Source organism: Primulina eburnea, chromosome 8, assembly GCF_022965805.1.
Source record: "Primulina eburnea isolate SZY01 chromosome 8, ASM2296580v1, whole genome shotgun sequence".
Taxonomy (NCBI): domain Eukaryota; kingdom Viridiplantae; phylum Streptophyta; class Magnoliopsida; order Lamiales; family Gesneriaceae; genus Primulina; species Primulina eburnea.
The window spans coordinates 44,341,783-44,365,994 of NC_133108.1; the positions used below are offsets into that span (position 1 = coordinate 44,341,783).

The following is a 24,212-nucleotide window of genomic DNA, read 5'->3' on the forward strand; positions in this document are numbered from 1 at the left end:
TCCATATTAAAATTTTCTCGGATGAGTGTAGCGTACGGTTTTATACAGTATGATTTACTAGACTAATATGATTTACAGACTGCTACATTAATTTGGTAGATTTTATCTATATGACACATCTACGAGTTCCATTCTCATAAAAAAAATATGTTTGAAATAATTGTATAGCAATTCTTTTTCTCAACTCTTTGAATAAGTATTTGAGTTATAGATGTTAGGATTCAACAAAAATTTCCAGTCGAAAAATATACAAAACTCGATTAACTTTTATTACTGAATGGTATGTTCGTACAGTTTAAAGAAGATAAAAATAGTTGTATGGAGCAAGACTTAAACTGGTTAATTTGTCGTAGAAACCCACTTAAATTTTAATTCCTAATTATGATTTTCTCAATTTTTAAAATAATATTGTTTTAAATGATCTAAGATAAAAATAAAAAAATAAAATGATAAAGAAAGAAAGCAGTGATCCCAAGTAGCTAGTACAATATATATCACTCATTAGAGCTGTCACAATCTTTTCTTCTGAATGCTTCTGATTTTATTTTATGGATCGCAATTAATTTTGTTTACAGATTTGTACTCAAATCACTTCGCAGTGTGTTTCTAGCTCTCTATCGTGCATTCCTATGTATATATATATATATCATTCGTACGCTCAACCACTGCCCTCAGATCGGGGTGAAATTAAATTTTTTTTATGTCCCACATAGGGTTAAATTATGTTTTTTTTTTTAAAAAAAATAATATAACATTTTCATATTTTTAAGATTTAATAACTTGGTTTAAATAATTCTAAAATTTATTCAGAAAAAAAAGATCACATCTTAAGTAACTATAATTATCCAGGTATAAATGGGCGACCTATAACATCAACTAGTGGCACCACAAAAATGGGACTACCATGTGAAGGAAGAAAAATAGTTAGAATGGTGGGGAAGCCATGCACCGGCGCTTTTCAGCTTCATTAATAGTGTCTCGAAATGGGACACAAACAAGGGTTACTTACTGTATATCTCATTTATTCACATTATTTCTATTGCAACGATGTCTTTTCTAATATTCATGTCAGCATATTTAGCCCAGTCGAGTCGAGTCGAGTATGTTTTCAAAACTGATATCTCCACGTTAATTTGGAGTCAGACAATTAATTCGAAATTTATACTAAATGTATAAATTCCTAAATTGGATTTCTCCCATGTCAAAAACAAGCACAAAGCACCTTGAGTTTCTGTAACAAGGTGAGGCATGGGGTGCCCTTGTCTTTCTTTGAGGGCGCAAGCTTATCTGTGTGTTTAGGTACTCTTTGCATTGGCACATGCATGTTTGTGCTTTTGCTTTCATTCAAGGCTTCACGTTTAAAACTCGAATAATTCAATTATATCTATCTCGTGAAATGATCTTAAAATAATTACTTTAATTTATTAACATATTCATTAGATTTAATTTTTAATAATAAAAATAGTATATGCATGTACTTTGTTATATTTTTCAAAATATAATGATGGCTATTAATGATGGGAGCTAAGTTTGTACTATTTTTTTAATAGAAAATTTATCTGAGGTGATTTCAATTTTCACCTATTTGGCGTGAATGCTTTTTATTTGTACATGCACATGGAAGAATCGAATGCCTTGGGAAAGGAAATTTAACATAAGCGCAAAAATTTTCATTTGGGTATTTATTATTACTACTACTACTTTGTCCTTAAAAAGGAAAAAAAAACACCTAGATTTAAAGTCATAATTTTACTCGTGTAGAATTTGTTAGATTTACAGGTCGCAGGTTTTTTGTTTTTGTTTTTGTTTTTTTTAATGGACGCAAAGGGGAGTGGGGGATTTTACGTAAACTTAATTAACTACACATTTCACGCAGCCGACGAAATTTAAATGCAAGAATATTAGGATCTTGGACTTTTGTCGCTGGGCCAAAGGATCTGTCAAGTGCCAAGTTTGTTAAATTCGTAAGCATATGCCTATTTCTTTTAGCTAGTACGAAATGGGCCTGGCTTTAATTGGTCATCAAGCCCAAATTTACTGGGTTGACTAAAATGTCCCTCTTCTCTAATCCGACAAAAGTAGTCAAGTCAAATTTCAGAAATAATTAAATTTCATATTATTTGTTCTTTAGTTGATTAAACTCAATCAAAAAGTCCACTAAATTCTGAACACTAATTTCCCAATGTGCCTCAATAAGATAGAAGAAATTTTAATTTGGTTACTCGTAGTATATCTATCACTTGAAGTGGGAGACATTACTGTGCGTGTCCAATCTTGCTGTCCTTAAACACGACAAACTAATCATGAGTCAAACCACCTCAACAGCCAAGGAATATGGCCAATTCTGTTTAAAAACAAAGGATAATGTCTATTTTGAGTTTTCGGGTCGTGTAAGTATTAAGATTTGGGTTTTGATCTTGGATATGTTTGCATTTTTCGGTGACACATTTATATTTTCTGACACGTTAGTACTTCGACAAAAAATAGACTAAAAGCAACACACAAAATAAGTAAAATCAGATAACAATTTTGGCTATTTCCCTAAAAATAACGAATGCCAATTGTATTTGCAATGCTAGCTCATGGCTAATGGAAAATTTCTAACTTAATTTCAAACCCTTCAAATTCTCTCAACAAATGTTTCATTGTATAACATTGTCATATGAAGAATGAATGATTCAAAAACAATGCGAACAACAAATGTCGATCACCCGAATATTTATGTTTTGTGATGGTTAATTTGGTTTGGATTTCATGGCGATCGCCCCCACATTTCTAGCTTGTGCAGTTCCTGTGATGTTTTCTCACTTCCTTGCCTGGATGAACACCATCATATTTAAGAACAATGAGCATCACAATCCCATAAATTATAAGATATCACGGTTTAGAAACACTACTGCGCTCTTATGGAACATTTTTCGTCATTTTTGATTGGACAAATCTCACATTTTTAGAATAAAAAACATTACATTGCTTGAAGCACGGCTGTATGAAAGCTGGATCACTGGACTGTGACGGAGGTTCTTGACCAAATATCATTTCACAGCTCATATCTTCAAAATCTGCCAAATTTAGTGTTTAAGTGGATATGATTGGAATCACATAAAGAAGATGGATGCAAAATTGAAGATTAAATAACTTTTGCCATAATAACTTCAACTCTCTTGATTTCGTTGCCATCGACACCTGTACGTATATATAATACTTATAAGACCGGAAGTTATAAGTCGCATACGTGATATGTTGTTGGTATACATTACATGATGGAGCTTTCAAATTGGCAATATTGGGTGGGTCTACTTGAAGCCTTGAGTGGCTATAGTAAATGGGGTCCTCCATCGATTTAATTTGCTAGGTCTCTGTTTTTAGTGACATACACTGTTTATCCTCTATGGGTGTGATTGATCCCCTTTTCTCTGTTGTCCTCTAATGTGCTTACACAAAAAAGCTCCTTTTTCGTCACGGGCTTCTTGTCCTAGTGGCACCATGTGTCTTAGAAATGAGAGAGGTCTCGACTTCGAGACACTGTAGATCGACCCTAGCTCGTCCCCAACATAAAGAAAAATCTATTTTCTTGAGCACAAGCATTAACTACCCCTAGCGAAAAATAAATAAATTTCATGTATTGATATTTTTCTGAAATTTTATGTTTACTGCAACAGATTAAAATGATGGGATATGATCAAACACCTATGGGAAACTGATGTGTGCGTGTGTGTGTAACTTGGAAAATAAGCACCACTAGTTATTTTAAACTACTTACTGGGGACCATGTTGATGGGCATTCCCAGTGATTCTTTAATGAATGCTTGGGATGGCATCTTGCAAAGGTTGGTGCACATTCCTACACAATTTGTCCCCTCCAAAAACCTGAGGAAAAAATGGCATCACAATGAGAGGTTTATTTCAAATAATAATCCATTAGTTACATAACACAAATGATGTAACAAAAGACACCTGCATTTCGGTATATACACCACATTTCGCTCTTTTTTCCCTTCGAACTCCGACTCTTTGACCTTTCAATTAGCATACAATGAGATTGGGAATATGTTGATTGTTTCAACAATCTATATATGATTCAATAGTAATTATTACTTATCATACCTCACAGGGACCAACTAGCCATGAGAAGAAAATCGTTGTGAAGACGGCGAAGTATTCCCTTGCAAACTTAGACGGTGGCAGAAATGCTTTGATCTTCTCTACATAAAATAAACTATGTTGATGTTTATGCGTATATTAATTACATGTGAAAATTTTAAAAGTGTCAATGCATCAAATTCAATATTTTCCATTCTGGGGGGTAGAATTTTTAGGAGTTCTTGATATTGGTTTCCTAGTATTGGGTCCTATGGATGGGATTCATGATCTCGACACATCCGAAGACAATTGAATTTTAAATATGTTCAAGTTATTATGATTCTTGATTGTCAAATGTAATATAATTAAAAATGAAAGTGACGTGCAATTATTCTTTAAATAAAATCAAACTTCTAGCTAAGCCCGTCCTGCAGACCTATTTTGGTAAAATTATACATCCAAAACATGTCTAATTATTTGATCTTGGGTGATAAAACAACAAACTAAGCTCTTGAAATAATATTTTTTGTATATCTTCATTATTTGAAGCATTTTTAGTTGTAAGGCGGACCCATCAGAGTCAAATTAATAGCTAGAGACAAAGAACAAATAAGACCGTGGATGATGAGAACTTGCCAAGGACAGTATAGGCTTAGGGAAGGCCGTATCAAGAGTTTGAATCACTAAGCTTCTTTGTTGGATCGGGGTGAAGCGTCGCGACGCCATTGTTGCCGCTTCAATCAGACCATCGTACCCCGTCCTCTCACTTCGCATCCCTTCTCATAAAAAAAATGAACTATCATAAGATATACACATGTTATAGGGTGTTTTTTGTTTATGTTAATTCAAACTTAGAAGCTGTGATTAAAAGATGGATCGGAGGTGAAATAAGCATGCACCTACACGCACGCGTGCATATGTATGTAACATCTAGACACATACATGTATGTACATACATAATGCGTACGTGTGTGTGTGTGTGTTTGAGAGAGGGTGCTGGCCTGTGTGAATACCTGTGGAAGACTGTAAACTGTGAGAGAGATGGCGAATGGCGAGACGATCTAACCAGTTATCATTGTATACAGTTTTCGGTTCACGAGTGGATGAAATCGACGAGTCCACGCTGTTGTCTGTGATCTCCGAGAGAATGGAAAGAGAACGTACGTGACTGTGCATGGCGATTCTCCGGTTGATTCGAGGCGGCCTTAACAGGCTGTTGTGTATTTGAACGAGCGTTACCTCCATGACTAGGCGGCGGCACGGGTGGTGAGAGAGGTGGATTTGTTAGCTCATGAGGTAAAATAAACAAGAGTAAATTGAATGGTTTGTTTGATAGAGAAGAATATGATGGATATTTAGAGTATATAAAACAACAAAAGTTAACAAGAGGGAATATTTTGCCGAAGCTCTTCCCTTTTATGCTCTAAGCAACTGGGAATCTTTACGAGGAGACTTATTTATTTATTTATTTATTTATTTATCAATATCATCGACGAAATCAATAATTATCAATGACGAAAACAAGATCAAAATATGATATTTTCGTTGTTATATAATTGAAATATGGTCTCTCATGTCCTTGTCATCCATAAGCTTCTCGATTGTTTGCTTGCTTGATGCATAATTTTGACGTGAGAAAATTGTTGTGAACTAATTATTATTTTATTAAAAGAGTAACAAAGATGCCAAATGATTCGATATCGTGTTTAAACAAAATATCCAACCATACATAATATATAAATCATAGCCCATAGGGCACATATTAAAAGAAAACTACTGCATGAAGCTGCACAACTAGCTAGTACTTCTAATTTATGTGAAGAATTAATCCATATTAACCAACAACTAGCTAGTACATGATCAAGGCGTGAAGCACTACGATTTACTTGAAAGCATTGTTCGACTCGAGGGAGTTCAATGTCCCTTGTGTAGGTAGGTTGGAAGTCGCTTTTCCGGAGATGGCTGATAGCCGGGAATTGAACCTTATCATCCACGAGCTTACAGATAAAATTTCCCTCATTTTGAAATCAAGTGAGTCAAGTGACTAAGTAATGACATGCAGCACATGAAGGAAGCTAGTCACGCTGAGCAAAAAATAACTGAGAATGCATCCCAAGCACTTAACATGAACTTACTGTTTCATAAGTTTCCAATGCTTTGCCGTCCCCATATATTTTCTTTAAATCAAATGCACAAATCCTCAATCGGACTGCATATTAGAAGTCATGAACGCTTAAAAACATGATTGCCTGAGAAATTTGATAGCTCTGAAAGCCAAATACAAATGTTGTTTTGAGGGTTGGCAACAGTTAAAACAATCATTTTTTGTATTTTTTTTTAACATATTTAATCAAAACAAAAATGCCGTGTTGAAACAATTACAAAAATAGAAAAACAAAGATAGTTAAATGAGACCGAATTCAATAACACTAAAAATAAAAAAATTCGGATCCATGACAAAATTGCAATTTTTATAATGTGTGAGATTAGTCCTCTTAGACGGCGATATTGGTCAAGTTTGAACCAGCTTGATCAACGTTTACTAGCATTGATGGCCGTGTGGAAAACGGAGAGCTGTAAACTTGCCATTATTTTCCAATTTCTCCACCTTTTATACACCCTTCTTCCTCGGTATCATGTGAGGAAGCTGTACTATTTTCTGTATGCAATGAGATTCTCAGCGAAACGGGTATGTTCGTTAGGACTTTTGTTGGTGATAGTACTGAATCTGTGTGCAAACACTGTGGGGAATGAGAATTTTCATGATTGTAGAGTCAACCGGAGAGTCGGCTTATACAGGGGCGGAGGCGGGCATGGAAGGAGCCTCAAGGGAGGTGTGGGTGGAGCAATTGGACCAAATAGGCATGGTGATGTGGGGAGTCAAGTAGGTGACAAAACCGGCGATAAAAAGGACAACGGGATCGGGTGCTTCAAGTGTTGAAGGGCGGCGTGGGCTATGATTTCGGGCAGCGCCGATGACTATCGATAGCAAAAGTGCTCTCATGACTTTTGGTCTTTCCAGTCTTTTTCTAAGCAACTATATTTCATTGTATTAATCGATATATTTTCATGTGTGAAATTCCGTAATTATTTTCCCACTTGTATTTATGCCGAACCAACCAACTTGTATCACCACAAGTCGAATAAGAAATCGATGTAAGTTTCGTCAAACACTAGTGAAAATACATTCCAAGAATTAATCTATAGAGTATAATATTAAATTTCATAAAATACTTCTTGCTCCAAAATTTTAGGTTTTTAAAAACACCAACTCGGTTCCTGATAACTCATCCGACTCGACTCAGCACAACTCAGGATTGGTCTGAGCACAATGTAATTTCAGGAGCCGGGGGCCTAAACAAAAGATAACACACTTTAAATTGCTGTACGACATCGATTCAAAATAATCATAAATAAACAATGATAATAAAGAATGAAAAAATTGAGAGATTTGACTGATAAGCATGGTAAATTTTTTAAGATAAATGAAGGTGCCTGTGTGTGATCTTTACTCACTAATAGGTAAAAAGAAAGACACATAAGGACTGTCGGATAAAATTGAACAAAGGTAGTAACCATCCTTCTTAAGCATATTGTTGCTTGGTTTAAGATCGAAGACTGCTGAGAATCATAAAAATGAAAATTGACACTTTCAAATCTTGAACAGAGAACTACCTTTTAAAGGGTTTCTGTGAGGAGGATGCAATTTAGATGCATGAGATTTGCTAAAACAGCATGATGTGGGAAAGAAGAAAGAACCAAGAAATCTGAGAAACGTTGACATTTAACCACTCCTCTGAGCTCACAATGGTCGTGTCGTGCAAAAGGTCGGCAATCCTAGCACATTTTTTCTGCTTTACACGAAAGTAAAATGAGGAGAAAACACAGATAACGGTGGAAGTTGTCATTCTACAACAGTCAGAAGAACACTTGAATATTATATTAGAAATATGAGGGGAAAAGTATATGCTTGTTTTCCCGTTTCTGTAGACGAAGCAAGTGCAGTTGAAATGCCTCCAGTGGGTAAATCTTCGGTCTCAATTGGGGTTTCTCACGACACGCCTCTTCCTGTAAGAAACTTAGAAAGGAATAGGTAAACACAGATTCTTTTGTATACATACATGGATATAAGTTGAAACACGATCAAATGGGATCGTGAAGAACTAATAATGATGATGAACATGAAGGTATGACGTGACAATTTACCTTTTAACAACACGCTCATGAACTTGAGATTGGAGGACGTATCAGATGTAACTTAATCATGTTTAAGAACATCATACCACAGGTTTCTTTGGTATTTTTGCACTCTGGACTTGCTGCTAAACTCCTTTCGCACCTGAATTTCAAATTTATTCCATAAAAGGTAAAAAAGTAAGGTGTAATGATTTATAGCTTTAAAAAAGGAACATAATTCATCATAAACTTTGAGGAAGCGGCCAATTGTTACTGGCATCCCAACACAGTCTTTCTTTTGACAGTTGACAGTTGAATATGCTCAAAAAATGGTTTGAGAAAGAACAATTTTAAGTAATAAAAAAGAATATTCGTAGTATCATCGCAGGATGAGCAATCACATTTTCTTTCTTATTAGATATCTTCTGGCTAAAATAGATTTCAATTAGCATCAAAGGACCATAAAAACAAAAAATTGGTAGATAAATTTAGTAAATAGTGTTGATGAAACAAATGTAGATGATTGTACTTGACGTAATGTATGAACTAACCGTTGATTAATGAAAAACAAAAAAATTAATATTACGATCAATAAGTAAAGACTAATTTAATCGATACAGATGGATGATACTCATGGACATTTTTCAAGTTGTTTATACTGACTCTTGACGACCACTTCTGAGTTTCCCAAAGTTGACGAACAACCCATCATAAATAAGGCAAGGACTATTGAGATGTTATATAGTAGGGTGCCAAGCAGTTACCATGTATAGCTCATAGAAATAAATTCATTCAAGACAAATACGTGTATCACAACGCCTGCATTTCCTTTTTAATTTACTTGTTAGGTAATGTATATATATTTCCTCCCTTGCTTCAATGGTATATTATTTATCTGGAACACATCTTAGCCGCTAGGAAAGAAACTGCATTAAAAAATTTATCAGAAAACCGTCACGAAAGCAGATTTGCATTTAGATCACATATAAAGGCTATAATCAAAGTCAATCTTATGATTCAAATGACTCTGTAGACTTAATTTGTCTGTATAAGTTATATCAACTAAGCATATTTCCCGAATGTGTTAATATCTAATATCTGCAATTCTCACTAACAGAAAATCCAGTCCTAACATTGTCAAAATTCTATTAAATCAAATATTCCAAAAATGTCACTTTCATAACTGATAAATATTATACCACCATTCAACTCAAAAAATAATAATAATAATTGTACCACCGGGTAGCTTTATAAATTATGCGCTAACTTCGGAATTTTGGCGCATCACACTTTGTGTAGTGCAATTTAGAAGAATGAAATTTTAATACCCAAGTATAAACATGAGAGAAAGAAGAAACAAATACTAATGCAACTACTTTTGCCAAGTCCCTGTATTTCAAAATGTACTACTATTTCGTTTTTTTTTTTTTTGCCGTGAAGCTAATTGAATATTGCTTAGTTTTTCAAATTTAAATTTTCTGTTATTGTAAAAGCATCCAACTCAGACATGACAAAAGCAAGGTATCCTTGATTTCAAGCGGAAACAATAAAATGAAGTCGTTGATCATGATTCTTATCGCTCTTTTTACACATCACAACATTTTTCCCAAATTGAAATTTGATTTTCTTTGACAGGTCAGAATGATGTGCAGTTATAATTGTTACCAAAATGAGAATACAGCCAGAATGATGTGTAGTTATAATTGTTACCAAAATGAGAATACATAATCATCCAGGCTTAAATGTAATAAATGCAACAGCTATATACACACACAGACCAATGAATGCAACAGCCGCCATAAGATTTCCTTCTACTAGGTTTTGCACCCTTTTCAAAAAAAAAATTGCTTGTTTATTGGTTTGTTCTTCTTTTCACATTTGCAGCCGGAAAATGAGTGAAAAAGTGGCAGAAGGTAAGTATTTCAACTTCTATTGGGGAAATGAATCTGTCATTTTCTTGTTCCTACTTGATTATAATCTCCATGCCCGTAGATGTCTGTGAATTGTTCTATGATTTTTTGTGTTTTATGCATGCACATTTTGTGCACAACAAAGTCATAATTTATGATTTCGTGACATGGACTGAGCTGCTCATCAATCTTTTGAACTTTAATAAAGTTGTATTGAACTCGTTATGCTTTTTGTTTGATCTGTTAGAAATACTCAAGTCTAGGTTCATTAGAACACAAATTTGGTGAAGGTGCTTCGATAAAAAAAAATTCCATTCATGGTGAAAATAAATAATTACCAAAAAGAGCCTAAGATTTCTTTAATACTTCAATTTTATGTGTGGGGGAATTTTAAGACTTACGTGGAAATTTCATGCACTCCAAGCATGAGTTTCAACACGTGTATTTGCATTATTATATTTTTCCCCATATTAAAGAAATTTCTTAAAAGTCTCCATGCCTCACAGAAGTCTATGAATTTTGTTACGATTTTTGTGTTTTTAGGTATGCATAGACATGCACAAAAAATTCTTAATTCATGGTCCCACAACAAGGACAAAGAGGCTATCAATCTTTCCAAATTTGTTAAAGTTGTCATGACGTCGTGATGTTTTTGTTTGATACGTTTGAAATACTCAAGATTAGATTAGGTCTAGGCTTCAAGTCATTTAAGATTTTAATGAAGCATGACTTGCTTAGAAACTAATTAACAGGTACCCTCTTCAGAATCTCATATCTAGTTCCATTAGAACACAAATTTAACAATAGTTGCATCATGTCGAAGGTGCTTCCAGTAAAACTTTGTACATTTATGGTTAAAAAACTAATTGTTAAAAGCACATGGTCTATACTTAATCCTTCAATTTCATATGTCTGGGAAATTAAGACTAGCGTGCAACTTTCATGAAGGTAGATCAAACAAGAAAAATGGCTCTTAAGTTGCAAACTTTCCAACTCAAAATAACAGGCATGGGTTGGGGCTCTTAGTACTAACATATTACATCATGCGAGGAAATGATACCTATCATGAAAAGAATTAGTTGACTTTCAATATTTGTAGGACATGTTCTCTGTTTGTTTTCATCTCTCTATTAATAATATTTGCCTATCATGTTTTGGGTCATATTTGCCAAATATTAACACATATACAGGGACCTCGTCACCTACCAAACTGAATCAAGTGAGTGCTGATAATCAGGTATTTTCTGACTTTAGTGATAATTTAACTATGAAGTCACAAATGACTTTCAATTAAAAGATTTCTTTGTCACAATGCTTCAAGGGAACTGACAAAAAAATTGAATTCTAGGAGGCAAATGAAGATCCTGAGCAAAACAATAATTTGACAGTTCAACATGTCATTTTCGACGAGCCAACATCCGCTGATGGTCAACCCCAATGGTAAGAAGCAATATTATTATATTTGAATCACATCAATTACTCGGACTTTATACTTTAAGAAAAGAACAAAGTTTTTTATTCGTATTTCTTATGTAGCTCATGAATTATATTAGAGAATATACTAGATCCAAGGACTTTGGAGACATGTTTCAGTCGGAAGGGCCAACATTAGAGCTGAATTTTTCTTCCATGCTCAAGTTAAACATCGCATCAATAAACATGCACAAATATCTATGAGTCTATATCCCAACAACAATATCTGTTGCTATAATTTACTAATCCCAAATATAATTGTGCTAGCTACATTCATGTTGGTGTTTCCTACAACACGAGCTGCATTCTTTCAATCATCATTAATGATCTCGTGATAATTGCCCTACTTATTTGCATGAATTAACAATGAATTACTCCTTCTAACTTAAGCTTAGTAGATTCAAATCTAAAAATTATATTTCCTATCGCTTCTGACATTTAAACATTCAAATAGGCCACATTTCCCAATTGCGATATTTATGCAGTTTACCATAGCTTCCTTAATGTATATGACATTTATTTACCATTACACACATTCATTTCACATATTTGTAAATCAAGGATTGATGGGAGAGAAGGCAATAATGTAATAAGAAGACTGCAGATTCTTCAACAAACCCTTCCCTTCCAGTAAAGGAAGAAACAACAAGCGCAAATCCAGCAAACCAAAGGAGACAAGGATATAGAGCTTTGAGAATGAGGGCGGATAACCACCCAGATGTGGAACGTGAAACTAAGAAGGAAACCCAACCAAGCCAACACAAAAAAATGATCTGAAGACCAGCAACAATGGATCGATATGCCATATCTGCTACATTTCATTTCTTAAACTACATCTTGAAAATATCAAGAGCCATAGATTCTTTATTTAGAATTAAGTATTTCCTTTCTTTGATTTGGTTTTTAGCAATGACCCTTGGTTTTGGTCTACAAAAACCTGCAGCCTGCAAGACGCAGAAGCACCTCTTTGCTTCACTATTCTATGTTGTTTCAATTTGTTTTGTTAACTAAGATGTTAGACTATAAATGACATTAAAATTGGATGCCATTACAGAACAAGCTTCTCAAAAGAAGTCTTGTCTAAGTTTTCAAAAAGTTCATACTTGGGTCTAAAAAAATTATTTTTCCCTTCACATGAATTATTTTATTTCAAAAGTTGATAGCTAATTTTTTTTCTCATTCTTCCGCGATTTTCTTACTAAAAACCTAGCTTTAACACCCACAACCCCTAACACGACCTTCTTTTTCACTCCTATGCTTCTGCAACATCCACTTACCCTCATCTGATGTGTTAATCATTTTGATAAGATCCAAATTCATATGATGCGACACTTTATCAACCAATTTTGTACTCAAGGAATGAAGAAGAATTAAGGAAGGACACATAGAAGAGAAGGGAGAGCCAAAACATCAATTTCAATCAATTTATAATGAAGACAATAAAATTGTATTTTACACCAGTCACTAATCTTTCAAACTTAGATGACTAAAGAAATCCTTCCTTTATTTCATTACACTATTTATGTAGATTGTATAGGATTTTTATTAGATATTTTTTCAAGTTCTTCCAACTCTTACTCATAATGGAAGCTTTGAAATGCCATTGACAGTTTTCTAAACAGTCAACATCTAGTAAGTGTAGTTGCACTATGGAAGGCCATTCAGCAACCGGCCAAGCTTTTAGCTATTCCACTGCCATCATTTTTTCATTACAAACCCTTTCCTTCGAAAAGGTACACAGGCAAAGAAAGCATGTTGAAAAACATTTACACGTTAACTATTTAGATATAAAAGTCATTGTTTTTTCAGAGAATTTCAGAAAGACTGAAAATGCTTTTCTTTTTCTGATGCACCAATTTTTATCAGAACTCGGGCATTCATAAAGCTTGAATCTTGGCAGCAACAAAATTTACAAAGCTCGTAATAGTTAAATTGGACAGAGTTAATGTGAAGCTATTATTTCCCACTGGAAAATTGAGGTATTTAGAAGCGTGCTAGCCACCAACAAATGTAAGAATCAACTTCAACCATACAGACATTAAACGAGTATTTCAAAACTAACCAATTATCCCCACAAGAAATTTCACCATGGCTAAGCCCTTCTTTCAGGTCCAAGTCTCCATAAAAAAGTAGCAACATTCAGCAGCCAGTGACATCCAAAGAACAGGCACTTGTCAAGATGACTAACGTTTATTGTTTGCCGATTTACAACGTCATTTTCGCCGAATTATCTTCTGGGTAATGGGTACTAAATCGAGATACTGCTGTAACTGTAAGCAATACCTAAAAAAATCGGATATAACAATCATAAGAGGATGGTTTTTCTAAATCTTTAAAAATTGTGTATATATAAACATAAATATTTGTATATTTTGTCTCGTTGAAAGTCATTGAATCTCTACATTGAATACACCTTAGTTTTTTTCACCAATATTATTTGGAGGCAAAAACTTGTGTGAGACGATCTCACGGATCGTATTTGTGAGACGGATCTTTTATTTGGGTCACCCATGAAAAAATATTATTTTTTATGCTAATAGTATTACTTTTTATTGTGAATATGGGTAGGGTTGACCCATCTCACGGATTATGACCCGTGAGACGGTCTCACATGATACTCACTCATATTTGGAAATACACTCTAATCCCATTGTCTTAGTCATTATCTCACTGACTAAGGTAAAAAATTTTGTGAGACGATCTCACGGGTCGTATTTTTAAGACGGATATTTTATTTGGGTCATCCATGAAAAAATATTACTTTTTATGCTAAGAGTATTATTTTTTATTGTGAATATGGGTAGGGTTGACCCGTCTCACAGAATAAGATCCGTGAAACGGTCTTACATAAGACTCACTCCACGACTAAAGTGCTTATTGCATTTTGTCATCGATCTTTCTGAAAACTTGTTCTTTGATTGTTCCTTACCACAATGAAAAATACATGGAAATAATTCAAGAAGGCAAAACAAAATTTCGGATTTAAATCATCATGTTATTTGTTTTCTCGTTGACTTTTCAAACTTTAGTCGGATAATTGTGTATTCGGATTAGTATTAAATTTATTTAATCAAATTGGAAGTCATGACATATGCAATGTGCTCGGCCCGAAGAAATGGGGCCGGGACCCAATCATTTGTGTTTAAAAGTCTAATTACGGCCCATTATTATAAATTAATATTCTATTTCGTCTTTTTCTTTCTTCATCCTCAAGAATCCGAACTCGGTTCCACTGTTTCCAAAGGTGAGTTTCTCAAACTCGGATGTTTTTTTTCTTTCTAATTTTCTTCTGATCGTTTTGGATTTGGACTCCATATCTTCGATTAATTGTGTAAAATTTTCAAAAAATCTTTTAGGCCGATTACACTTTCGTTTGTCTGAATGTATTTTGAACTGTTCAATTCACCGGATCTTTTTCATTTGAAGGCATTGGTGATTGAATTTTGACGAATTTGTCGCGTATAAATGGCTAACAAACCTCAGATCCGCACCAGCAGCTCAGCGCTCATAGCTATGATCGCTGACGAGGTACTGGTTCCAGTTTGCTTTTCTTGCTGAATGACTTATATTTTGAATTGGACGCAATGTTAACACGTATAATTATCCAACTTGTGAATTTTTCCGGTCGTTTTGTTCAGTTGTCCTCGTTGGTTAACTAAACTAAATTAGTTGCGTGAATGATAAAAGATGGTTTAGGGTTTCATTTCAAAATTCAACCTTTTTGTTTTGTCAAACTGAAATGATTGGGTGGTCTTCTGGGCTTCCTGAGCCTAATTGTACCGAAGTTCCCTCTGACAACTGTTAATCGCTCTTCCTTTTTGCCCAAGGTTTCTTTATACCAGTGATACGGAATACCTTATATAGGGATAGATATAGGTGTTACTTTACTTACTTTGCATGATTGATAAATACTTCTACCCAGGTCAGTTATATAGCTTGGTCGCAGTGGTGGATATGTCTTGCTGGTCTCTTCGTTAATTTTATAGATATGTACGTGGGTGTAGGACACAATTACTGGATTTTTACTGGCTGGAGTTGGCAATGTTGATTTAAGGCGGAAAACAAATTACCTCATTGTGGACTCAAGTAAGCAGCTTCATTCCCATTCTCCTACTTTCTTTATTATTAAAATTCTACAATTGATCCCATCAATTTACCCCGAGCCTTTTTCTTATCTTGTGAAATTGTTCATTTTTTATCAATGATTATAACAAAGTTTGGCTCAGTATTATTATATATATATTTTAAGTAAGGCTGAAATATTTTGTTGACATGTTGAAGATTTAAAGCTTGTGGAACTGAAAGAAGTTCTTAATGGTTAAATGTCCACAAAGTGCTTTCTCTTTATTTATTTTCATATTTTTAACATTTCGAGCCTTTTTTTATGAAAGTAACTTTCTTGTGTTTCTAGGTACACAGATTAGTCTTGTCTGGTGTGATTGCTCATCCTTGTATCAAACTTTGTTCTTTTTTCAACATACTAGATAGTGATGGCTAATGATGAAATTAACTTCTTTATTCCCAGCATGGATTTTGATTGTTTCCTTACGAGAAGAAAGGGTAAACAAGTTTTACTAAAATTTCTTTGAGAGTAGTACGAACCATCAAGTGTCTTGATGTCTGACATCTGAATATACTCATCTCACAAAAAGGAATGGTATTTTTTTTGTCTTTGGGTTAGTCTATGCACATATAAGCTCATTGCTGTTCCACACTACTGGTTGCAGAGACAACTGTGAAACAAATTGAAGATGCATTCAAGGAATACACGACAAGAGAAGACATTGCAATTGTATTGATCAGCCAATATGTAAGCTTTTTGCTTTTGTTAGCTATTTGCTATATTTTAGTTTCTGAAGTAAGTTCTACAACGAACGTCTTCTTACATACCGTGGCTGAAAGAAACAGTACATATCATCTGTGTGTATCTAGTTATAACACATGACTAATAAATAACCAGACATGGCCAAAATTTTAGAAAGTTTTTGAAGGCTTTAAGGTTTCATTTTTGTACAACTCATGATAACATCGCATTTATCCAATATTTGCACACATTTGCAGTTGCACATATATCTGAAATCGTTTTGGGTTTTGGAGAACATTAACCCACTACCATAAAATTCTGCTTTCAGACAATTTTGCATCTCGACATTCAAAAAATCTTTTGTGCTTGATTTCAGGTTGCAAATATGATAAGGTTTTTGGTAGACAGCTACAACAATCCAATTCCAGCAATACTTGAAATCCCTTCCAAGGACCATCCATATGATCCTGCGCACGACTCTGTTCTTTCAAGAGTGAAGTACCTCTTCTCTGCAGAATCAGTGGCCTCCTCGAGGTACTAAAAGTGTCGTAAAATATACGAGTCTGTGCTACTGCATCAGCCATTGAGATATCCGTATTTAAGCTGTGTACTGCGTTTTCATCTAAATCATTCCAGAAACTTTTCCTTTTTTTCTTTCCTCTCTGGTTTTTGCAAAGCGGTTTTTAGCTGGAAATATAATTGGAAGACAAGCCACGGTAAACACATCTCTGTCTGAAATAAGTGTATTTTGGTGCTCTCATTAGAGTCTAGCAATTGAGAGACCGGGGAATATAAATCTTGTACCGAATATCAGCATTCGATGAATGTGTTTTCAATAGTTAATCGAAAATGGTGGATATCATGTTGATGGGTAACACTGGAAAGATAAAGAGTGTAAAATGTCTCTGTGATGTGAAATTCACGCAAACCTAGCTTCTTGTTGCACCATAATACTGAATTATCATTCAAAAGTCGCACATTCATTACCTGAAGTAAATAAAAAAACTGCTAGCAAACCCTTCACCATATATTTGCCTGCACCTCTGAATAAAATAGTCACAGTTTAGATTAGTGATAACATTTAACGTAGTCAGCGCTATAATATGGTTAAGAGATCAATTGCCTCACTTTTATGAGGCCATCGTAGGAAACTTCGCTTCACCATAGCACTACCAACAAATACGCCATCTGTTGATTATGTCACGGACTAGTTTTTTTTATGCAATGGGGTGAACCAGAGTCCCTAACTAACTAAAACATCTAAAATATCCCGCAACCGGTGAGATTTGAACTAAAAACCACCAAGGTGTTGGGATCTCGCACTTGTTGCTGGGGCAAGAGATCATTGGCCAATGGACAAGGTTTTTAACAAACCGTTTGTTAAATATTACCTTTTGTTGAAAGAAAAATGGCTTTGGCTTTATAACATGACATCGCACGATTTAATATATTTATTACTTTCTGTAATTATATCTGAAATTTAAATGAGATAATGAAGTCAAGTCATAGTTCCGGTTTTCACTTCACGCAGCTTGCTAATCAAGTTTGAATCAAATTATTAGAGCTGTAATTCGAACGCTAAGCCGAAACAAAGTGAAGCCCAAAATAATTTATTTTTGAAGCTCCAAGTGTGCAAAAAAAATTGAGGAAAACAATCAGATATTCAAGTAGATTTGCACCTAAGTAAACGTCGGTATCAAATATGAAGTAGTGAGTTTAATTTCCCACATGATGAGGACAAGTATCAAGTAGTGAGTCTAATTTCCCACATAAAGAGGGCGTCGTACTACTTTTGGAAGCATAAAATACCCATTACGAGATTTTTTTAGTTGTATAATCGCATGTTCTATACATATTAGAAAAACGTATGTAGAGCACAAAAAAATATAACAGATCTTAGAAAAATGTATGTGCATCCTTGTAATGTTCAAGGATCCCAAATGGGGATTAGGCTTCAAGGATGGTTGGTTTGGGACACCGGGAAGAGTTAAGAACAGGAACAAGGAGAAGTTGTTTCGGTCTGAGTCCGAACGATTTATGGAAAAAAGAATTCCGAAAAGGATAGGTATCCATCGGGCCATTGGTGGGCCGAATAAATTGGGCTTTCTTTTGTTTCCGAATAATCACAATATCGAAAATGTGAACATTGGATTCTTTGAGGCTGAAAATAATAAAAATGGTATGTGTACTGAATCTACATCTTTCAAAATATATAATTACTCAATTTTATATTTTTTTCCGGTAACTTACATATGTTTTTCAAACAATTCATGATTTTATTCCAGTGATTTGTAATTTATTACAGTTTTAGTTTTCACGCTCTAATGAGAAAAAAAAAAGAATTAAAGTTATTTTATAAACCATACAATCATGACACTTGAATGCAATTGAACGTAGATTAAGTTCATCGAGGTCCAAAGAAGTAACAAAGGGGATACAACCTAGATTGCGACTATCAATTATATTGTATCATCTCAAAAAAAAAAAAAAAAAAGTATATATTGTATTGTGTTTCCAGAAGACGGTACGGTACACATTGTTTCTTGAAAGAAAACACGAGAAAGAAAAACAGAAAGTTCTCTGTCAATATTTGTACATAAACTTCCCTCATATTGAAACCAAACTCAATATTTCTTGAAAAACCCTTAATATCAGCCATGGATTCTTCCCTCTTTTTGGATTTTATTTCTAAAGAAAAAAATCTACATGCAACTCAACCCTTTAGCTTCAGATCCTCTCATGATCCTCATCCTTTTGCAGGAAGTAACAAACATATCCCATGGAACATCTCCAACTAGCATCCAATCACCATCCTTGTCTTCATAAGTTGGTTCATATTCAGATCCATTGTATCCTTCCCTCTCTGAGTACCCACCTGAAAATATTCACCAAAAACCCATCAATATTTTATTTCACGTGTACCCAAATTCCCAAGATGATCAAAAATAAAAATTTCTTTTCGAAACATGTATTAATGTTGGGATACATGAACTGATGATGTGTACGCACCTATGGTGCACTTGAACATGTTCTCTAAAGCCTTTAATAGATCCAAGTAATTCTTGTACAATTTGAGGTCGATTTTCCTTAAATAAGGAGCCCCATCCATGCTAACTTTCACAAACATCCCGGAAGCCTCGGATTCAAGCTTCTTGAGGACATTTTTCCGGTATGACTGAACCGGCGGCCAGCCGACAACTTGTGCTCTGAAATCGCAAAGTACCCACAGATCAGCACAATAGTTACGTAGATGATCAACATCTATATATATGGGTGTAGAACTTACTTATGAGCTGGGGCACGATCAGATTCTTGCTTTGATTCACCATTTAGGCGGGGATCCTCCATTTCTGATGAAGATCTTTTGTTGTTATTGTTCTTAACACAAGATGAAGATTGCTTCTCAGATTCATCGCTTCCAGGAAGACCCAATCTTAGCTCGGTAGCCTTGAGATTCAGATCATGATCATTTTCCAAAAACCCTTCCATTTTTACACAAATCCTGGTCACTTTCTTGATCTTCTTCTTGAATATACGTGTAAATACCAGATTACTGAGGAAAGTACTTGATGATATAGTGGCGGGCACTAATTTCTTTGCAGGATTAGAGCGAATCTTTCCGTGTTTAATTAATTCTGAGGACTTTTTTTGAAAGTTGTGAATGGGGCATAAACGTGGCAGAAGAACACAAAGTTTTATAGGGTGGGAGGCAGTCGCATCTGGCTGACTTATTCTCCGTGTGCATGAATTTCATGAGGCTAACCTGGTGGCCCGCGCGTTTGTGTGGTCACGAGCCGGTGAAAATGGGCAAGGGCATGTGTTCGTGAGAGACACTTGCTGAGATAGCGTGTGGTTGTGTGGGTCCTACGTGGGGACATGAATAAATGTGCACATACACATGTTGCTTAAAGGACAGGCAAGTTTTAGTCCAAGTTTGTGGAAAAGGAGACAATGGTGGGACAGCCCACAACTGCCCTGTGGTCCACGAACCAACGGTCGAGATGGGCTTATGTTTTTTGGGCTATTACTAACGTTGGATCACATTTACTGGCTGAAATTTTAAATGAGAAGCAATAAATTATGACAAATTACATAGTATTGAATAAAATGTGTAGCATTGGATGATTCTGTCAAAAGCTCAAACCGATATTTTTCACTATTTAGTAATCACTCCATCGAAATGATTATTAATTTTATTAACAACAATATTCCATCCAATATTTACAATAAAAATATAAGTATTTTTTAATGTTTATCCAAACGCAACACAACTTCGGTTTTCTTTTTTCAAATAAAAGCACTTTAAAAAAAAATATTTAAGTGATTTGTTTAAGCTACAACTTCTGTACTCAAACTCACCCTAAATATCTTATTTTATAATTAAATAAGGCATGACAAAATATAAACTAAAATGTAAAAATTAAGGAAAAATATTATTTGACTAATTATTACACATTAAAAATGTATCATGAAACGGGAAGAGCATGGCATGTGAGGGTGGGTCCAGGTCTTGTCGGTAGATGGGCTTTCGTATGGGCCATTCGAGTATTCATTAGTGGGCCCCAATGTCTAATATTTGATTAAATTAAGTCTGATACAAATCAAATTCCACATCACCCCTGTTTCCTCCTACCGTCACGGCTCTGTTATCTTCTAATGTCCAATTCCATGATTTTAAATTTCATTGTATATCTTATAATTCAATTTATATCATATTTTAAATTTAAGATCAAATTTTTTGATTCGAAATACAATTGTAACAATTTTTTCCTTCAGCTAAAAAAATCCTTTTAAAAAAATTATCTATAATCTCTAAAGTACCAACGAATTTAAAATTCTTATTACTCCAAGAGCTTAAAACGAAGGTTTTCTGTCGTGATATTTTGATAAATATGTAGTTTTTGGATCAATTTTTTCTTATAATTGTCCAGAAATACATGAAATTTACACTAAATAAATAAATATAAATTTATAATATTGTTGGAAATTTTCATTAAAAATTTTAATGAAAATTATTGTTCATGAATATGAGATTGTTATTTGGCTCTCTACAATTTAATCGGAGACTTTTGGTTTTTTATATTCTTAAATTAATTACAAGTTTGATTGAGTTAATAAATAATAATATTGCTTGACTTTTGGTGTATATTTAGAATTTATAAATAGTGTGTTCATTTCCTAAATATTACAGACACATTCAAGATTTTACTTAAGCATTTTCTTGCATTTCATATAACTAGTTATTCTTTTGACATCCGTTAAGTTTTGATGATAAAATGAATGTACGATTTGAGTTCGTCAGAGTAGTGAATTTGTGCTTAATTTGTTACTGGTTCAACGGTTGTATCGAGAAAAACAAAAGTCCATAAATATTGATCCTCAAGCATCTCGTAGAGGAGACAAATCTATTTTAAATAAATTGTACTTTTCACATACCTTAGTTCGTTAGTTTTATTATTTCGTTGCAAATTTATTTTGTTATTTTATATTCATGTTGCTATTTGGAATACTAATATATTTTGCATATGTGTTCTCTTAAAATATTTCCACAAATTACTCAAAAACACTACCAAAGAGCACTCAAGTTTTTCGCATATATTTAAAATTCAATTTTATCAAGAATAATTAAGTTGGCTGCATTTACGAAAACGAAATACATCTAAAAAAGGACTGAAATCATCAATCAAATGAAATGCTGGGCTTTAGCGACATTGTTTAAATATATGTGTCGAATAATGTAGTTTAAATAGCAAGCACCATTAGAAATTGTGAACGTAAGCTACCTACGAACCATTCACTTGCTTGTCCTATCATAAAAACTCTGCATTTACTGCTAAACCCAATAATTCATCCATTATCAATATCTTCAAGTGGACCACAAATTAGGTATCTAGCTAGTTGTTTCCTCTCACATTTCATAAATAAATCTTAAAAATAAATGCACAAATAAACAACCACGTCTTCTTCATTGGTACCATTTGTGTGTGCACTGCAATTTACTCACAGGCACGCATGTATAGTCAGTCCTTCATACATAATTCTAGTCGACCTAACTACGAACATGGACAGTCAGGATGTAGTTTTGAAATTGTTTCGGATGTTTACGTTACAACCGCGAACGAGTTTGCCCCGGAAATGACAGGGGGGGTCGCCTTTCCCGACCATGAAATACTGTTATGTTGATATTTCTACGCAATTAATTGAACCGTAGCTCAGACACAAAGTCAAAATTACATGTTCAAGGAAGATGAGAAACAAAATATTTGATGTGTAAAAAGAAGGAAGGATACATTGCACGATATTGTGTGTATCTTAGGTTCAAGGAATTGGAAACATCACAGTTGTTTGCAAAGCTGTACGTACGTGTGAGGAGGTATTAAATGGTTATGACGAGGTATGGGCCTCGCCACACGTGGGTTTACGTTGGACTTGGACTTTTGGGGGTTCAAATATGGCCCATCCAACAGCTAGAACGAGGCCCTACCCGGCCACCCTCCACCATAATAAGCAATCCACTCTTCAGAGAGTGCTGTATATCCTGGCACATTTTTTTAAAATTTTAGTTTATCTAATCCATCTGATCTTATAGTTTATGTATTAAATAAGACCATGTTCGAGTGATATTTTTGTGTATTAAATATGATCATGTTAGAGCGATATTCTCGGGCACGATAACGTCCTCTGTGACCAAACTAGCATAGCTGATGCGAGGGACTGATCTCAATTAACTACAGAAACAATTGTTCATGCATTGATGTACTGTAAGGCACGGGGTGATACATTTGCAAGCAAGAACTAAATGCAGTGTTGATATAAAAAAATTATATCTATAAATTGGTTTATAAAATACATTTGAAATCACTATTGATATTATAGGCTTAATGAATAAGAAATTAAGCAAGAAAATTAAAGAAATTTGAAACGATAGCTCAGAAGGCTAAACTCGAGCTCCAAACACGCGCAAGAGACGTATGGGCACCCCTGCTCCCAAAGTGCAGCCTGAAAGACTCGCTCTGGTAAATGGCCACCCTAGCACGCCTAAGGCTACCTGGAGTTCTCCAGTCCGCGCTTGGCCGTCCCAGCTCCCGTTTCGCTGCCTGGAGCCTTCCAAGCAGTAAAGTGTGCGGTTGGTCGCACCATTGTTCGGAAATTTGTTTCACGAAAAGTTGTGATGTGTTTTCGAGTCATCTGACATTATTTCTTCTAAATGATGATTGTTGGTGATCCATACAAGTCTCTATTCCCAAGAGACACCCCCCAAATGAAGAATGAACATGTCCTTTGGCTAAGGCATCTTCAAAAGGTTAAGATCCTTTGGCTAAGGCATCGTCAAAAGGAGCTATTGGGATGAGAAGCCCAAGATCCATAACCCAACTCCAGTTGTGGCTTCGAGTTTTTCCCACGTCAATTTAATGTTATATGAAAGTTTATCATCCAAATTCATGAACCAAGCTCACCACATGGATTCACCAAATGATCAAAGAAAACCAACACTACAAGAAATTTATTTCAAATCTCTTTTATTTGTTTTAAATTTTAGTTATATGAAAGTTAGATATCCCAATTACAATTTTGTAAAGTGGAATTTAACAAAATTTAAATAAAACAAACACAAATTGATTCATTTTTTAGACCCCTTGCACCAATTTGGCAACACATGCTACAAAAAAACGGATGGATTAGCGACGGATTCTACACCCCCAAATGAAGAATGAACATGTCCTTTGGCTAAGGCTTCGTCAAAAGGTTAAGATCCTTCATGCATG

General features: G+C 34.5%; 3 protein-coding genes and 1 long non-coding RNA gene across 5 annotated transcripts; 1 reads left to right on the forward strand and 3 right to left on the reverse strand.

Annotated features, from left to right (window-relative positions):
- Positions 1-2,561: 2,561 nt before the first annotated feature.
- LOC140838075 (beta-carotene isomerase D27, chloroplastic) lies at positions 2,562-5,512 on the reverse strand. Its single transcript, XM_073204163.1, has 7 exons — positions 5,097-5,512; positions 4,720-4,859; positions 4,108-4,200; positions 3,958-4,019; positions 3,764-3,870; positions 2,970-3,062; positions 2,562-2,816 (listed from the first exon to the last, which is right to left on the reverse strand). The coding sequence occupies exons 1-7, from the start codon at positions 5,326-5,328 to the stop codon at positions 2,776-2,778; spliced, it is 768 nt and encodes a 255-aa protein (XP_073060264.1). The 5' UTR covers positions 5,329-5,512; the 3' UTR covers positions 2,562-2,775.
- Positions 5,513-6,555: 1,043 nt separating this feature from the next.
- Positions 6,556-13,970, reverse strand: LOC140840188 (uncharacterized). Its single transcript, XR_012119871.1, has 4 exons — positions 13,705-13,970; positions 8,290-8,422; positions 7,759-8,151; positions 6,556-7,437 (listed from the first exon to the last, which is right to left on the reverse strand). It is a non-coding gene; the product is annotated as an uncharacterized lncRNA (long non-coding RNA).
- An 802-nt stretch (positions 13,971-14,772) lies between these two features.
- On the forward strand, positions 14,773-17,336 carry LOC140840191 (V-type proton ATPase subunit F-like). Of its 2 annotated transcripts, XM_073207367.1 has the most exons (5): positions 14,773-14,886; positions 15,069-15,170; positions 15,647-15,728; positions 16,370-16,452; positions 16,823-17,336. In XM_073207367.1, exons 2-5 carry the CDS (start codon positions 15,108-15,110, stop codon positions 16,985-16,987), a joined length of 393 nt encoding a protein of 130 aa, XP_073063468.1. In that variant the 5' UTR covers positions 14,773-14,886; positions 15,069-15,107; the 3' UTR covers positions 16,988-17,336. The 2 variants fall into 2 exon arrangements, with proteins under 2 accessions (XP_073063468.1, XP_073063467.1); XM_073207366.1 differs by lacking the exon at positions 14,773-14,886 and having other exon boundaries at positions 14,996-15,170.
- Positions 17,337-18,928: 1,592 nt separating this feature from the next.
- On the reverse strand, positions 18,929-20,124 carry LOC140840189 (auxin-induced protein 22D-like). The gene is made up of 3 exons (XM_073207360.1): positions 19,733-20,124; positions 19,456-19,652; positions 18,929-19,321 (listed from the first exon to the last, which is right to left on the reverse strand). The coding sequence occupies exons 1-3, from the start codon at positions 19,933-19,935 to the stop codon at positions 19,149-19,151; spliced, it is 573 nt and encodes a 190-aa protein (XP_073063461.1). The 5' UTR covers positions 19,936-20,124; the 3' UTR covers positions 18,929-19,148.
- Between the last annotated feature and the right edge of the window lie 4,088 nt (positions 20,125-24,212).

What these genes read in the sequence shown, in the direction of transcription:
- LOC140838075 (XM_073204163.1), bottom strand. Translation starts at nt 5,328, where the DNA reads ATGGAGGTAACGCTCGTTCAAATACACAACAGCCTGTTAAGGCCGCCT. An exon ending in CAGTTTACAGTCTTCCACAG is followed by an intron (nt 4,860 to 5,096) that starts GTATTCACACAG and finishes TTTTATGAGAAG; the next exon opens with GGATGCGAAGTGAGAGGACG. An exon ending in GCCCATCAACATGGTCCCCA is followed by an intron (nt 3,063 to 3,763) that starts GTAAGTAGTTTA and finishes TAAATTTGGCAG; the next exon opens with ATTTTGAAGATATGAGCTGT.
- LOC140840189 (XM_073207360.1), bottom strand. Translation starts at nt 19,935, where the DNA reads ATGGAAGGGTTTTTGGAAAATGATCATGATCTGAATCTCAAGGCTACC. An exon ending in GATCGTGCCCCAGCTCATAA is followed by an intron (nt 19,653 to 19,732) that starts GTAAGTTCTACA and finishes TTGCGATTTCAG; the next exon opens with AGCACAAGTTGTCGGCTGGC. An exon ending in CATGTTCAAGTGCACCATAG is followed by an intron (nt 19,322 to 19,455) that starts GTGCGTACACAT and finishes GAATATTTTCAG; the next exon opens with GTGGGTACTCAGAGAGGGAA.
- LOC140840191 (XM_073207367.1), top strand. Translation starts at nt 15,108, where the DNA reads ATGGCTAACAAACCTCAGATCCGCACCAGCAGCTCAGCGCTCATAGCT. An exon ending in TTACCTCATTGTGGACTCAA is followed by an intron (nt 15,729 to 16,369) that starts GTAAGCAGCTTC and finishes TACTGGTTGCAG; the next exon opens with AGACAACTGTGAAACAAATT. An exon ending in TTGTATTGATCAGCCAATAT is followed by an intron (nt 16,453 to 16,822) that starts GTAAGCTTTTTG and finishes GCTTGATTTCAG; the next exon opens with GTTGCAAATATGATAAGGTT.